The 16004-nt window shown below is 42.7% G+C and overlaps 1 protein-coding gene across 2 annotated transcripts in view; it reads left to right on the forward strand.

Moving 5' to 3' along the window:
- Positions 1-16004, forward strand: part of PITPNM3 (PITPNM family member 3) — a 1035839-nt gene that overhangs the window by 576272 nt on the left and 443563 nt on the right. For both annotated transcript variants that reach the window (XR_014224928.1, XM_082245801.1), the window contains exon 5: positions 420-655. Coding sequence is in view for 1 of the 2 variants with exons in the window: in XM_082245801.1 (XP_082101927.1) it covers positions 420-655 (236 nt within the window). In the remaining variant the exon portion in view is untranslated. The remainder of the gene's footprint in view (positions 1-419; positions 656-16004) is intronic.

Genomic DNA, 16004 nt, shown 5'->3' on the forward strand with positions numbered 1-16004 from the left:
ATGAATTTATCATGTTGGTCTTTTATAAAAAAAATGTCTAATTTTAACTTTCAATATACTTTCAATATACAAAATAAAAATTATTTGATTTTAAAAAACTGTTCTAATTTGTCCTTAGCACCTTTAAAATTCCATCATGTGTCTTTTCAAAAATGTCTTCCTCCAGTCAAAAGTGTTTAGTCCTAACACTAAATTAAGTCACATTTATCTTGTTTAATGCCAAAACTATATACACTTAAAGCTTTCTTACCTCCATCAGACATGACTGCTTTGATGACCCTTTAAAGCCCTGGTACACATTTTACATCGCAACCCAGAGAAGTTTAGTTACTTCCATGCTTGAACAGCAGCTAAAAATAGCATGATATACTGATTGTGAGCGTGATATCTCTTTTTAAATATGTATTTTTTTCCCACAGGATATGGCATCACAAAGCACCTGTAAAACACATGTCCTTGTTCTTGTCCTTCATGGCGGTAGTATACTTGATACAGGAGGAGGCGATATCAACAACAAGGTGGCTGATGTTAACACCTTCAGCTCTGTGTTTGAGAAAGTAACCAAAGCCCATTTCCCAGCAGCCTTTGGACACATCTTGATCAAGCTGGTTCCATGTCCTGCAATATGCTCTGAAGCATTTTCACTGGTTTACAAGTAAGATTTACTATACATTTTTTTATTGCATTTTTTTCTTTTGAATAATAGTTTTATTTGAATTAGATTAAAGTTTGTTAGTTTTGTTGTAGTTATAAATCACAAAAAAGTAATATGCACATATCAGGCATTTTACAGTTTTAAAACAAGAATGTAACAAAAGTTATTAGAAAAAAGGAAATAAATCTGTAACATAAAAAAAGATAAATTGTTACTGTAATATGTAATAATTTATGTTGCATTCAAAAACAAAACAAAAAGTAATTTTCCAATGGTAAGCACATATCTTTTGTGAGGACATGAAATGTTCTTTCAGCTTATGGATTTGGATCCCCCTAAAAATTAATAAAACACCCCTATCCAGCCATGTGGCCTGGTATAGTTCAGAGGAGGATGGGGGCATCCAGGTTTCATTGAATTTTTCAGGTGACCCCATACTTTTTTATTTTAAATGGCCAGCACACCATATAGGAAAAAAGAAATTCATGGGATTCCCCTAAAAACTCAAAAAAGATAAATGCTTTTTTTTTAATTTAAAGTCAACAAAATGTAAATTCAAAACTTTTACTTTCATTTTGGATAGAGTGGTAAGTAGTTAGAACCTCTGTTTCTATTGCTGTCTTTGTCCCCACCAGGGGGGGGGGGTACTCTCTAATTTTTATCCATTTTGACCATTGTCAGTTGGACTAATAATCAGGAGAAAACCAACATTTTTAGATGCCACCAGAACAGAAATAGACGACAAATTTTCCATTGGGGACACTTAGGACAACTGTCTAGGAAGACATTTTTCGTACTTTGGAGAGATTTCCTCTTACCTGTTACATAAAGAGAAGTGAAGGGAAATACTCTCAGTGTGGCACAGATAGAAAAAATGTTTTCACCATTCACCGTTCCCTACTCCATCCAAATTGAAAAGAAAAGTTTTGGATTTATTTATACTTCAAAATTAACACTTGATGCCCTCTTTATATGGGATACCGCTAGATCAGAGTTTCTCAGCCTGGATTACATGGAACCTTAGAGTTCCTTAAGATGTTGCTAGGGGTTCCTTGAGCAATGAGAAATTTCTGCCTCTCAGATAAATTCCCACTGACACCATTTATCCTTTTAGCTATCTGCAAGGGGGTATCCTTCCCAATTACCAAAAGTGTAAGGAGCATTCTTCCCATTGGTCATCAACTAATGTATCATGAGTCAATAACTTTTAGCAGGGGTTTTTCTGAGAATGGAAAGTTATTTCAAGGGTTCTTCTGTGTTGAAAGGGTTGATATAGACCAGTGATGGTGAACCTTGTTCCCCCAGATGTTTTGTAACTACATTTCCCATGATGCCCCACTACACTGCAGAGTGAATGAGCATCATTGGAAATGTAGTTCCAAAACATCTGGGGTGCCAAGGTTCGCCATCACTGATATAGACTAACAACATCAACGGAGCTCAACAAAGCTTATTATCCTCTAACATGTGAGTACAAAGAGCCGCACTACTGGTTGAAGACGTGCAATTGTAAAATCCAGATTTATTGAAGTCCAAAAGATAAAAACATCCAAAGTATAACCACAACAGTCAGAGACATGTCTCTGACTGTTGTGGTTATACTTTGGATGTTTTTTTCTTTTGGACTTCAATAAATCTGGATTTTACAATTGCACGTCTTCAACCAGTAGTGCGGCTCTTTGTACTCACATGTTGCTGTTGTCTGGATTGCGGATCCTTGCCTGCACCTGTGTTGGATGTGTTCGTGGGAATATCCCCTCACTGGAGCGGTTCTCTCTTTCTCTAGTTGTTTGCTTATTATCCTCTAAGATGTGAAAAGCCTCAACTCTCCATAATACATCATTTGTATCTAAGTGTGTGGGTGACTGATCTAGGTAGGGTCGCAAAATAAAATATAGAAACACATTGCATTGGTTCTGTGATAAAATTGCAAGGAGATACAATAGAGCACCTCAGATGTCTAAAACCTTTATACATTTTGGGCAGGAAATATCACACTGATTTCTGTGGAAACTGCCTGAATACTTCCTCGCCTTTTTTCTTTGATATAGAGCCATTTTCAGCACTTTCTCAAAAAAAGGGGCGTAAAACGTTTAGGTATTTGACCATAGTATCACCCTTCAAAGGCTCACAGATAGACCCATCATTCAGCTGTCTCATGGATTCAGTCATTCAGTATTTTTTAGGCATCACCAATATATTACCAAACTTCTCTGTGGATTTAAGGACCAGATTTTTACGATTTTATTAAGAATTAAAGGAGAAGCATGGCCAAAGTTTTTTTTTTAGCCATACTTCCCCTGTGGGTCACAGGAGTGAGGTTAGCTCTGCACTCCTGTGACCCGTTTTCAGCTTACAGTGGGCTAAAGCCTGCTGTTGGCTAATATCACAGACCTAGTCAAGGCTCTGAAAAGATACTGACCATATGGTTGGGATCTACCCAGAAGCCTGGACTGACAGCTGGCTCCAATTTTCAGTGAGCCACTAAGAGCCTCAGCCAGCCATCCTGCCCCCTCCACAGTCCGGTGCTTCAGTGAGCACCAGAGAGGCAGAAAAGAGAGCGGGTGCCTGACTGTCACCACCAGCTCTCTATAGGCTGAGGACCAAGAGCTGAGCAATCAGTGGTGTTTGATCACTGAATTCTTAGTTTTTGAGACGGCGGGGGATAGCTGCAGCTGGGATCGGTGCTGCAACAATTTGGGTGAGTATGATTTTTTTGTTTTTCATATTACCGAACTTCTCTTTAAAATTGCCTTTTTTTCTTGCTCTGACAGTTTGGGAATTCTTTGTGGATAAAAAATGGCTTTCACTTATTTAATAATTTGCCTGTTAATAATATTTAATGATCTCCCTGAGTAACTGTCTTAGGAGATATTTACCCTACATGCAGGCAGTGGCATCTCTGGAGGTCCAGCATACCTTGCCGGACTGTGAAAAGTGTGTCATCGAGGCACTGACCAATCACATAGCCGGATTGCGCGAACCCGGAAAAAAGACCAGGGGAACATATCAGCCCTATCAGTAGTGACATTACAGCACTGGAGGGCTTCGATCCAAGGAGAGTACTTCATATTCATCATTCATGCATTACTAGCACATTATGCCTTGCTGGGTTTTTTTTTTTCTTTTTGAAACATCCAGGTTTTTTAACTGCTTTAGCATAATTAAAAAAAAAAAGTCCCACATGTTAGCATAATTTAGCATGAAAACTTTGATTACACATGAAACAATTTTATCATACATACTTGTTTATTTGTTAGATGTTTAACATGAAAATAAACCATGAAGGACTTTGAAAGCTGGACATAAACCAGTAGAATTTAATTTGATTTAAATTTTTTGTTTTAAGAACATCTATTCAGTTCGCTAGTAGGGTGAAATTGACAGTGACGAGGAAATTCAAAGGAGCAGGATGGAAAATTTTTCTTAAATGAACACATTTTAAACAGTGCATGTGGTTTTCTCAAGGGAAATTCCAAGCATTCCAAAACTGAATGATAAAAGCAAACATAATTTTGAAGCACTTTCAAATGGCATTTATCAAGTCATGGAATGTTACTGAGAATATCCATACCAATGTTCACATGAACATTCATTTGAAAATCTACTAGTGTATGGCCAACTTAACTAGACCAGCCTTTCTCAACTTTTTTAACAAAAAGAACTTTCAGGCTGCAGAGACGTCTGCTAATATTTACTGTAACAGCTCACAAGACATTAGAGTGAGTAGTAAGTTGTTGAAATAAAAAATAAAAAGAATAAAGAAGGCGTCATACTTTTTGAATATGACACTCAGGGCTGCTCTATGCACAACATTATTTTCAATAACAAAAATAATAATATTGGCCAAAAAGAAACTCAGACAGTAAAAATGTTACTGCTTCCTCACATTGGTATTAAACCCAAAAGCAAACATTTATTATATTGCAGCTTACCAATTCTTAAATGTAATGGCTACATTAGATTATTTTTGCAGACTTTTCTTTCCCTTATAAACACCTGATGATCTGGCCAATAAGTCAGTTGTTTTTTTTTAAAGTACAAGCTCTCTTGCAGATATAGTGTTACAGGGATAAAAAAAAAAAAAAAAAAAAAACATTTACCACTGACTGGGATGTTTACAATTATCATCTTTTATTTATTTGTGTAAAACTTTTATCCAAAAAAACTGTTGCTGTTACTATTTATAAAGTGTTGGCTGGCTTCAATTTGTTAGTATATTTTTATCTGCTAGTACATCTAAGGCTCCATTCACACCTGGGCGTTTTTGAGCGTTTTTCAGCTCCAAAAACGCTAAAAAAAAACCTTCCAAAACACCCAACAAGTAAAACCCCATTCATTTAAATGGCCCCTGTTCACATCTGAGCGTTTTAACGCCTGAAGCAAAACACCTGTAGCTGAAAAAAGTACATGAGCTTCTTTTTGGGCTGATTACCATCGTTTTTGATAGATGTCAATGCCTGCCTCCAAAAACGCCTGAAAATCGCAGTAAAATCGCTGTAAAAATCGCTGTAAAAAATGCGCGAAGACGCCACGCTCAAGTGTGAATGCAGCCTTACACTCCACCAGTGTTGCCAACCGCCCGTAGATTTACGGACAGCCCGTAAAAACAGGGCACTTTTGTCCTGCCCGTAAATGCCCATAGCAGGAGAAAAGTGGCAGTAAATCTACGGCGGCGGCGCCACTGCCAGAACTGCACGTGCGCGGCACGCAGTTCCGGAGATCCCCAAGCTCTCTCGCACTCGCAGAGAGATGCAGACTCGCACTAGATGATGATCGTCGCCAGACGAGTGCCACGGCCCACCTGCGCCCGCCCGCGCCCGCCCCTGCCTCCGCCCCCCGCCGTCATTTAAATTTTCCGGCCGCCAGGCACCGCGCCAATAACAGTATGGGGTGGAGTCTGTGCTGCAGCTGTGGACAAGAACTAGAAGATGCTGCTGGACGGACGCGACGGACGGACGGATGGATGGATGGTGGAGTGGAGTGGAGTGGACAGAGCAGACAGGCTGTGACAGCAGAGGCAGAGAGAGCACACAGAAGAGCAGAGGACTGGTCTGGTGAGTGGGGTTCCGAGCCACCGAGGCTCAGACACTCAGCTAGCAGCGCAGACTGTCACTGAAGTAGTAGAGAGATGAGTCAGGGGGCAGAGGACATCAGTGTCCAGCTCCTGTGCCCCCTTCACCTCTCCACAGGCAGAGTCACACAGCTTCACTTTGCAGTAATGTCACTGATATGGCTATGGAGAGGTGAAGGGGACTTAGGAGGAGGACACTGATGTGGAGAGCTAAGGGGGACAGAGGAAGAAACTACTGTGAGGGGGTGAGGAGGGCACTTCCATTGTCCACGCAGGCTCTGACCACCTCCTGTACCATGACCGCAGTCTCTGACCACCCCCTGTGCCATGACCGCAGTCTCTGACCACCCCCTGTACCATGACCGCAGTCTCTGACCACCCCCTGTGCCATGACCGCAGTCTCTGACCACCCCCTGTACCATGTCCGCAGTCTCTGACCACCTCCTGTGCCATGACCGCAGTCTCTAACCACCCCCTGCACCATGACCGCAGTCTCTGACCACCCCCTGTACCATGACCGCAGTCTCTGACCACCCCCTGTGCCATGACCACAGTCTCTGACCACCCCCTGTACCATGTCCGCAGTCTCTGACCACCTCCTGTGCCATGACCGCAGTCTCTGACCCCCTCCTGTGCCATGACCGCAGTCTCTGACCACCCCCTGTACTATGACCGCAGTCTCTGACCACCTCCTGTGCCATGACCGCAGTCTCTGACCACCCCCTGTACCATGACCGCAGTCTCTGACCACCTCCTGTGCCATGACCGCAGTCTCTGACCACCTCCTGTGCCATGACCGCAGTCTCTGACCACCTCCTGTGCCATGACCGCAGTCTCTAACCACCTCCTGTGCCATGTCCGCAGTCTCTGACCACCTCCTGTGCCATGTCCGCATTCTCTGACCACCTCCTGTACCATGACCGCATTCTCTGACCACCTCCTGTACCATGATTGCATTCTCTGACCACCTCCTGTACCATGACCGCATTCTCTGACCACCTCCTGTACCATGACCGCATTCTCTGACCACCTCCTGTACCATGACCACATTCTCTGACCACCTCCTGTGCCATGTCTGCAGTCAACAGTGCAAGGGGGAACTCTGTGGACCCTGATGTAAAAGGGAGCTCTGATGTGAAGGGCAATGCTGAAGACCCTGATGTAAAAGGAAACTCTGATGTAAAGGGGAATGCAGTGGACTCTGATATAAGGTGGTTTCTGGTCACCAGAGCACCCGCTTACATCAGAGTTCCCCCTTAAATCAAGATCTACAGCATTCCTCTTTACGTCAGTTACACTGTAAGGGAAATCCTGCCCACACTGATATATAGGGGAACTCTGTGCTGGCTGGGTTATATTAATCTGACCTTCATGTAAATGGAGAAATATGGTTTATGACTTTTGTTTAACTTAAACACATTGCTAATAGCACTATCTACATGTTTATAGTTTAATTATTCATGTTTGCACGGTTTAGCACTGAAAACGGCTATTTTATGTACATTTTTTGCAGTACCAGTAAAAAATTGGTGCCGTCCGTAAATTTTGGCGTTCTGCCAGTAAATTTCACTCCGGGGGGTTGGCAACACTGCACTCCACTCCCCCCAAACTGACAATGCTGCTGTCCAATGGTGACCCTGTGTTCCTTCTAGAGTGGGGACCTCTAATACAGGAAGTGTGCTGTTGGCCAAATCACAAGGTGAAAACAGAGGAAAAAGCCTAAACAAGAAAATGAATGCAAAGTAATGTAGCGATCCTGGGAGATACTGTGGTGTTAGGGCTAAGGAGTACTGCGGCTTGCACCAATCACTCCCCAATCAGTCAGTTTAGATATTTAAAGAATAAATATAAACTGCTGCACAGAAAATGGTGCATCTAATTGACAATCAAAGCAATCAGATATATTTCCTGAAAAAATATAGTCATTAATTAAATGAATGTAAAACGTACATGAACTCTCATCATAAAAATATCAACCAATGCAATAGAAAAATTATAAACGCATGCAAATATCAATCTATCGTAAAACTGATAAATGTGATAAACAGTGAACAGATGATGAAAAATATTTTTTGTGTATTTGTGGGAGAATAGTGAAGAATTCAGGGCTTTTTTTTGTCATAAAATAGGTGCAGGAACTTAACCACAACCCCCCCCCCCCCAAACATACACCTTGCAAGTGGATGTGATAACATTTTATTGGGAGGGTCTTAAAGGGGCATTTAATACCTGGAGTGCATTACGTACAGAGTTCAGGGATTCACTATGTACATAGTACAGAGTTCAGGGGCACACAGCATACAGAGTGCAGAGTTCAGGGGTGCGCTACATACATAGTGCAGAGTTTAGGGGCAAGCAGCATACAGAGTGCAGAGTTCAGCCTTCTTCCACATCTGCTTACTTCTGCATCCCCTATCTACATTTCACTTTCACTCCTCTTCAGCTCTGACCTATGCATGCACCTCCCCATGGTCCCTCCCCTGGACCCATCTTTTCCCCCACCTTAAAAGTTCCACCATCTTTCACATGTCTTACTTTTGTTGCTGTATTAAGCTGAAGCACCCAGCTGGCTCTAGTACCTCCCTGCTCACTGTAGATGGATCCGCCTCTCTCTGGAGATCATCCAGTAGGGATGTTGGCATCTGCACTGCACCACAGGCACCTGAATCTACCTTGTCCCCATCCTGCACATCCTGTGGAAGCAGATCGGGAGATCAGATCTGTGGGAGCAATTGGGAGACAAGCTGTCACTTGTAATCACAGAAGCCAAACTTCTGTGTTTACAAGTGATAGTGGGTGAGCAAGGAGCAGAGGGCTTGAGCCAGAGGTGGCGGAACTGAGTTCCACCAAGTTCCAGCTGAAAAAAAGCCCTGGTGAAGAGGATTAGTATTCCCAATCCCAAAAGAAAATGAATGCAGCCACCACATCTAAGGATTGCTAAGCTGCATTATATTAAATTTTTGGGTTTAATACCATTGAAAAATTATCCATTACAGTGGTGGTCCCTAACTGTTGACACTATATAAATACCAGTAGTTGTAAAAGTAGTAGTAATAGTAGAAGTTGTAGTAGTGGTCAGTGGGGAAAAAGCTCCTTTAGATGATGGTCAGTGTAGAGAAGGCCCCCGTGAAAGAGGAGCTTGCGGCACGTCACGCCGCTACGGACGGGGGACGCGGCGGCCATTTCCTTGGTTAGAAAGCAATTTGCACTAAGTGAATGGGATATAACAAGATATGCTCTGTGTTTCTAGGCTAATTGTAAGTAACCATTTGTCTTTTTATGCCTCTAATAAACTTGTATGACAGTATTACACCATGAGGAGTGTTTTGTTCTCCACATGACCTGTTAACCTGTGAGAGGGGCGCTGGATACACCGATAAGTGGGAAGCTGAGAGGTCTCTCCATGACATCCACAACACTTTGAATTCTGCTGTCTATGATCCCTGTGATAAGGATCATAGAGTTTTGGTAAGAGGCTGATTAACCCCTTATGGTGGCGGCTTTTCTTCACACGGTTTCCAGCATTTAAGAGACATACGGTTTTCATTTGGGAAATGAGCACCATTTCTGTGGAGTTCTTTCTTTTTGGAATGATTTATTTACTTAGATTTTTTCTTATTCCCCGTGAAAGATATCTGAAAAAATCATTGGTGTTAGTAGTAGCTTTTCTGAAAAGTAGAAATTGCTTTTTGCTCAAGGAAACCCTAGCAACCTTTTTGAGGAACTTTGGTTGAGTAAAGATGCTGTAGATGCTATATGAAATTAAACTTAACTGACCAGAATTTAAAATTATATTATCATAGCTACAAACAGGGCATTTTTTTCATCTGGAACTTGGTGGAACTCAGTTCCACCACCTCTGGCTCAGGCCCTCTGCTCCCTGCTCACCACTATCACTTGTTAATGCAGAATTCTGGCTTCTGTGTTTACAAGTGACAGCTCGTCTCCCAACTGTTCCCACAGATCTGATCTCCTGAGCGGCTCCCTCTAAATGTAAGATGGGGACAAGGGAGATGCAGGTGCCTGGAGCAAATTGTGGATGCCGGCAGCCCTACTAGATGATCTCCCTGCAAGTGAGAGAGGCGGAGATCATCCAGCCTAATAAAGGAACAGTAAGACATGTGGAAGATGGTGGAGCTTTAAAGGAGGGGAGAAAGTGAGATGTAGATAGGGGATACAGGTTTAAGCAGCTGTGGAAGATGGCTGAACTCTGCTCTCCATGTGTAAACCACCCCCAAACTCTGTGCTTGGTACCCAATGCACTCCTGGTATTTAGGACCCCTTTAAGATCATGTCACTGTTGGTGAAATTTGACCACACCCACTATTTGATGCGGTATGGAGGGTGTGTGTGTCAGGGGGGGGGGTGAGGTTTGGGGGTCATGGTCAAGTTCCTTCACCTATTTTCTGAGAAAAAAAACCCTGGCTACAAAGCACCACAACATGACATGTTTGGTCTATTTTAAAGAGCCAGTTAAGAGCTGTGAAAAATTGGATTTATCAAGCAAAAAAAGGTGAAGGTTTGCATTTATATACCTTCTTAATGTTAATCACTGAAACATAGATTTAGCAATGCTGTGACTTTTAAATTCCCAGGGAACATGACAATTCATGGGGTGTATAAATGATTGTAAAGACACCCTCAGCACACTCAGAAGGTTGATACATGTTAATAAAGCTGGAGATTTTTTTTCTTTTGCTGCTTGTTGCCAGTTTTAGCACTCTTTGTGTCACTCTTCATATCTGTCAACAATAGATTAGAGACTCATTTGAAAACCATCTGTATGGCTTGAACATGGCTATTTAATTAAAAAAGAGAAAATGCACTTTTATCAAGCACAGCAATGCACTTTATAACTGTTCTCTGCACTCTACTGGCTTTAGAGTTTTGAAGCCTGTGGAGTACAATGAAAATAAAAGGTGTTAAAAACAAAGCCAGGTTCACTTCTTCAATCATAGAGCTCTCTTGGAGAAACAAAGGTTGAACATCGCAGCCTGCATTTTACAGATCATCAAAAGTCGCAGGCCAAAGTGAGAGAAGATCCTTAAAGCGGTAGTATACTCAGCACTTCGATATCTCTAAATCCAATGTAAGCCAGTAACATGTCATTTGCAATAAAATAGCCTGTAAATAAGGTATTACCAATGTTCCTTACATTAGTTATTTTTTCCGTTCAGGTCTGTATTTTCTCCTGTTCGGCGCCGCTATCCTTGCTTTGGTTTCCGTCTCCTGAGCATTGCAGTATTTCCGCCCACATTATGTGTAGTGTTCGGAAATCCCGCGCATGCGCAGTAGCCGCCTAAACCAAGCCTCGTTTTGGGTTCATTAACCATTTTGACAGCCATTAGGAGGCAAGTAGCAAGTCACATGGGGTAGTGGAGAATTTTCTGCATGAGGACGGTTGGAGTCTCGTGTGAGCATGGGGCTGACGTCCAGCACAGGAAATGACGCAGCCCCCGCATAGACCCTGCATTATTCCGGTAGCATCATTAGCTTGCCGGAAAATCAGGGTAAACTGAGAATGTGCGGGTGACGTCATTGACAAGAACAAATGAAATATGAAGAGAACGGCAGAAGTGACAGGCAGAAGAAAAGATTAGAGATGTCATACGGGCAGATATGATTTATATTGTGAAAAGTACCTAAAATGAGTATACTACCGCTTTAAGCCTGGTACACACATGACAAACATCAGCCGGTATGGGCCAGTTCAATAGAAACTGTTGGACAATTGACCCATGTGTAGAGCAGCCTGTCCAACAGAAGCTAGCCCAATGTCTGGCTTCTGACCAACAGGCATCCTGGAAAAACAGCAGCCAATCTGCATCTGATCAGCTCTCGCAGCCAATGGCTTCAAGCACTGATCAATGTATTCTGAATTGGTGGGGGCAATCCCCCTGTCAGAACACAATAGCTAAGTGGGGAGATCTCTGTACTACTATCACATAGTTAGTACAGCAAGCTCCTTTCAAGCTCCTCAGTTTGGGTTGACCAACAAAAAACTGCCTGTGTGTACCAGTCTTTAGGGTACCTACAAAGGGGCTGGCCTCTTATTGAGAATGATGTTTTGGCAGGAAAAAAAACTAATATATGACTGCATATGTAGTTTTCTTTCTTTTTGAACAGATAAGAGGGAGTGATTAGTAATTGGTCACAGAGACTTTCCAACATATGGGGAAGCATCTGTGTGCAGTAATAATGCTTATTTGCAGTCATTAGTTAAACAATATATGACCAGATTATTGTATGTCGTGTCTAGTTTTGTTTAATGTAATCATCCGGCTGTGACCACCCTCAAATTTAACACTAGCAAATAGATATTTCCATTGATGTAATAGGTTGTGGCATTAAAAGTGATTGTAAAGGTTCAATTTTTTTTTTAATAATAAAGATGTTATACAGTACTTACCTGCTCTGTGCAATGGTTTTGCACAAAGCAACCCTGAACTTTCTCTTCTGGGGTCCCCCAATGGCAACCTCAGCTTCTTTCAGCTCTCAGCTTCTCCCCCTTTGCGAGTGCAGCTGGTTCCCGATCTGGGCTGTGTGCGACTATCACCACACACAGCCCGGATTGGCCCTGCCCCATGTTTCCTCCTCACAGTATTTGATTGGCAGGAACAAATGGCTCCCACTGCTGCCAAGTCTCCTATGAGGAGAGGGAGAGAAGAAGAGCACTGCTGCTCTTGGGCGCAGCGCTGGATTGAGATCAGGCTCAGGTAAGTATTTAGGGTTGGCTGTGAGGGAGCTGATCATGTAGGGTTTAATGCAGAGAATGTATTAAGGTAAAAGAAACCTTCTGCCTTCACAACCACTTTAGGGAGCAGCACTGAGCCACCCACACATCATTTTGACTGTCAGTAAACTCGACATGTGTATAATAAAAGGTTCCAGAACACTACCCTGTCTGCCAGTACATCTCAAATGCTCCTGTATTGTTTCTGCCACCTTTATAGTTTGGGTATTGTTGTTGGAGAAATAATGTATAGCAGGGGTGTCAAACTCAATTTCATTGTGGGCCGCATTAGCACTATGGTCGCCCTCAAAGGGCCAGTTCTATTTGTACCCCCCCACCATCAAAAGTCATGAGTCCCCCAACCTCTCTTACATCACAGTGCACCCGCCTTACCTTGTGCTGCTGCCAAGAAGAAGCTGCGGGAGGGCTGGGAGGCAGAAAGTGCAGGGTCTGCAGGAAGACCAGAGGAGGGCTGGATTCAGCTGCCGGAGTCTTCTGAATGCTGAGACCAGGGGAAGGTGCAGACAAGGGGGTGCTGCGTCTGCACAGAGGGGTGTGTCCTCCTCTCTGCTACCGACTGCTAAGACTGGGGAGATAAGGGAGATGCAGCAGCTGCAGGAGAGGTGCAGAGCCATATGAAATAGGGCCTTGTGTTTGACACATTTGGTTTAAAGTGTAATGTGTACTAACAGTTACCCCACTCTGGATCCATACACCTAGACCATACCTGTTGTAGAAGGTTTGCTGATCTCTTAAAGATGTATTTTCTGGGTGTACTGAAGCAGAAAGGATAAACACTTTGTTTCAGCCTCTCTATTCTCAGTTCTGGTGTGCCATACCTGGCTATAATGTCTGATCTTGTTTGTGTGATACTGAGGCTAGCCAATTACTAGATAGTAGTGGGAAAGTAAGTAACATTTGGCCCAGTGGGGCAGAAAGTGTAAATCCAGCTCAGTCTGGATAAATGATATCACATTCATGGGGAAAAGAAGGGAAGGCTTCAGAAAGACATTGAGATCTATGGAAAGAAATGAGTCACCCTGTGACAAAATTATCTGCTTTAGGGCTCATTCACACTTTTTCAAAACACTGATGCTTACCAATCCCTCCTATAGCACTCAAAAAACAAAAGGTTCACCCAAAAAGCCCTCTATAGATAAAACCTACCACTGCACTTCAGCATAGAGAAAGGAGAATAAAATAAAGTGATCAATCACCACTCCTTATTAAGGCATGATATAGACCAAATATACAATATAGATTAAAAAATGAAACAGTGCTGGCCACTTTAAAAATAAATCAGAATATAGAAACGAGTCTAAATCCCATATAAATGAGAGGGACCAGTGGCGCACAGCATGAATCCCCGTGATTGAAAGTGAATAAAGTGATAATTACAAAGTCCATGCACAGTTCATAAATGTTTGAATGAAACAATATTCAATCAATGACAATCCGGATGTAATGCCATTCATCAAACCACGTGAGAAAGTGACACCGCTCCCTCTAGGTATTAAACTCACCAGAAATCTGGCCAAAATGCGCAAATGCAGCAAACCAGATAAGGAGCTGTGTATGAGTGTATATCCAACAGGGTAGTCAGCAGCTCATAAGCATTCTATGAACATCATTCGATGGAAAAAGATTTAAAAATACCATAGCGTGATACCAAAATAACAAATTCTTTATTCAAATAAACTACATACATTAAACTCACATATCCTGAAGGGAAAATGAGCAGAATAATCTCCACAGTGAAAGCTAGTAAATTGTGGTAGAGGAAGATACCCCTGAGACAGTTTCTGTTTCTCTGATCGTCATCTCTTGGGTCCATAACGTCACTTCTTGTTAGACATCAGTAAACAAAGCTAGTTGCCACGCAGCAATGTCCCGAAGCGTTTCATCATCACGACGAATCTCAGGCCGAAGTCGTGATGACGAAACGCATCAAAATGTGGCTGCATGGCAACTAGCTTTGTTTACTGACATCTAACCAGAAGTGACATTTTGGACCCAGGGGATGATGAGCAGAGACACGGAAACTGTCTCAGGGGTATCTTTTGCTACCATGATTTGCTAGCTTTGCTAATTTACTACCCTGCTTAGCAATGTATGCTAAGTAGGGTAGTAAAACATCCCTTACTACTACTAGGGCTTGTTCACACCAGATGCAGTTCAGTGCATTTTTAATGTGCATCAAAAATGCATGCACAGTGTTTTATATGTATTCCAATTGCCCTAGTTCACACCACTGCAGTCAGTTCCAGTGCAGGCCACAAAAGTAGAACCTGTTGCATTTTTTCTGTATAAGTGCCGGTTCACACTTATGCGATGCGGGAAGGCTGCGAATTCGCAACCTGTTCCCGCATCGCAAACGCACCCCTGGCAGTTCACACTGCCATATGCGATACGCTGGGGGTGTCAATGTAATCTTAACGACACCCCCAGTTTGATCGCATATCGCAGTGCGATCTTACAGTTCACACAGGATCGGATCGCACAAGTGTGAACCACTGTGCGATCCGATCCTGATGCGGCTGCAAAAAAGGGTCCTGTGCGTCTTTGCTGCGGGTGCGGTGCGAATTTAGCCATACAAAGTGTATGGCTAAACTTGCACCGCACAGCCGATTGCATGTAATGAAGGAGCAGTGCGCTCCGACATTACATGCGATCGCCGCAGCCGCACTAGTGTGACAAAAAGCTCTATTTGTGTGAAAAAAATGATAAAATTTCATATGGGTACAGTGTAGCATGACCGCTCGATTGTCATTCAAAGTGTGAGAGCGCTGAAAGCTGAAAATTGGCCTGGGCAGGAAGGGGGTAAAAGTGCCCAGTAGGCAAGTGGTTAATTTGCGAGAAGGGTACAGAAGGATTCTTCCAATTAAATGCTATGGCCAATAGTGTGGCAACAGACAATGTATGAATCAATTGTACGAATGTGGAAGACATTCCTGGAATTGGAGTGAATAGTAAATATATTGAAGAAAAAGGCGTAATAGAACTAGATGTGATTTGTGAGGCCATTGCAGACATTTTCTGACAGATTCGTTAAATTACTTCACAGCTCCAAAAAATATGGAGATAGGAGCCCTTTGTTGCACAACCCCTAAAACAATAAGATAAAGTTTTTCAAGTGTCAAAATAAAATTAGAGGGAAAAAAACATTAAAATGCATCAAAAACATGTGTAAACGCATATGCAAAAATGCATCAGGATCACAGAAATTGTATGAACCAGCCCTTAAAGCAAAACTATCCTTGCCTTCTGTCCAGCAATGTGATGTCCCAGAGCCCCCTGCTGTCATCTTTAGCCCAGCAGTTTCTTGGGTATCGATCTCCGGCCATTCCCATTGACATGACTCGCGTGCGTGGGTGGGAATGCAGTGGTCTCTGCCTTGCTGAAATTCTTACCCTGAGCTGTGTGTGCACAACTGCACAGGGGCGGATAGACAGGTACAGTGCCTTGCGAAAGTATTCGGCCCCCTTGAACTTTGCAACCTTTTGCCACATTTCAGGCTTCAAACATAAAGATATAAAACTGTA

Source organism: Pelophylax lessonae (assembly GCF_965119305.1).
Source record: "Pelophylax lessonae genome assembly, chromosome: 2".
NCBI lineage: Eukaryota > Metazoa > Chordata > Amphibia > Anura > Ranidae > Pelophylax > Pelophylax lessonae.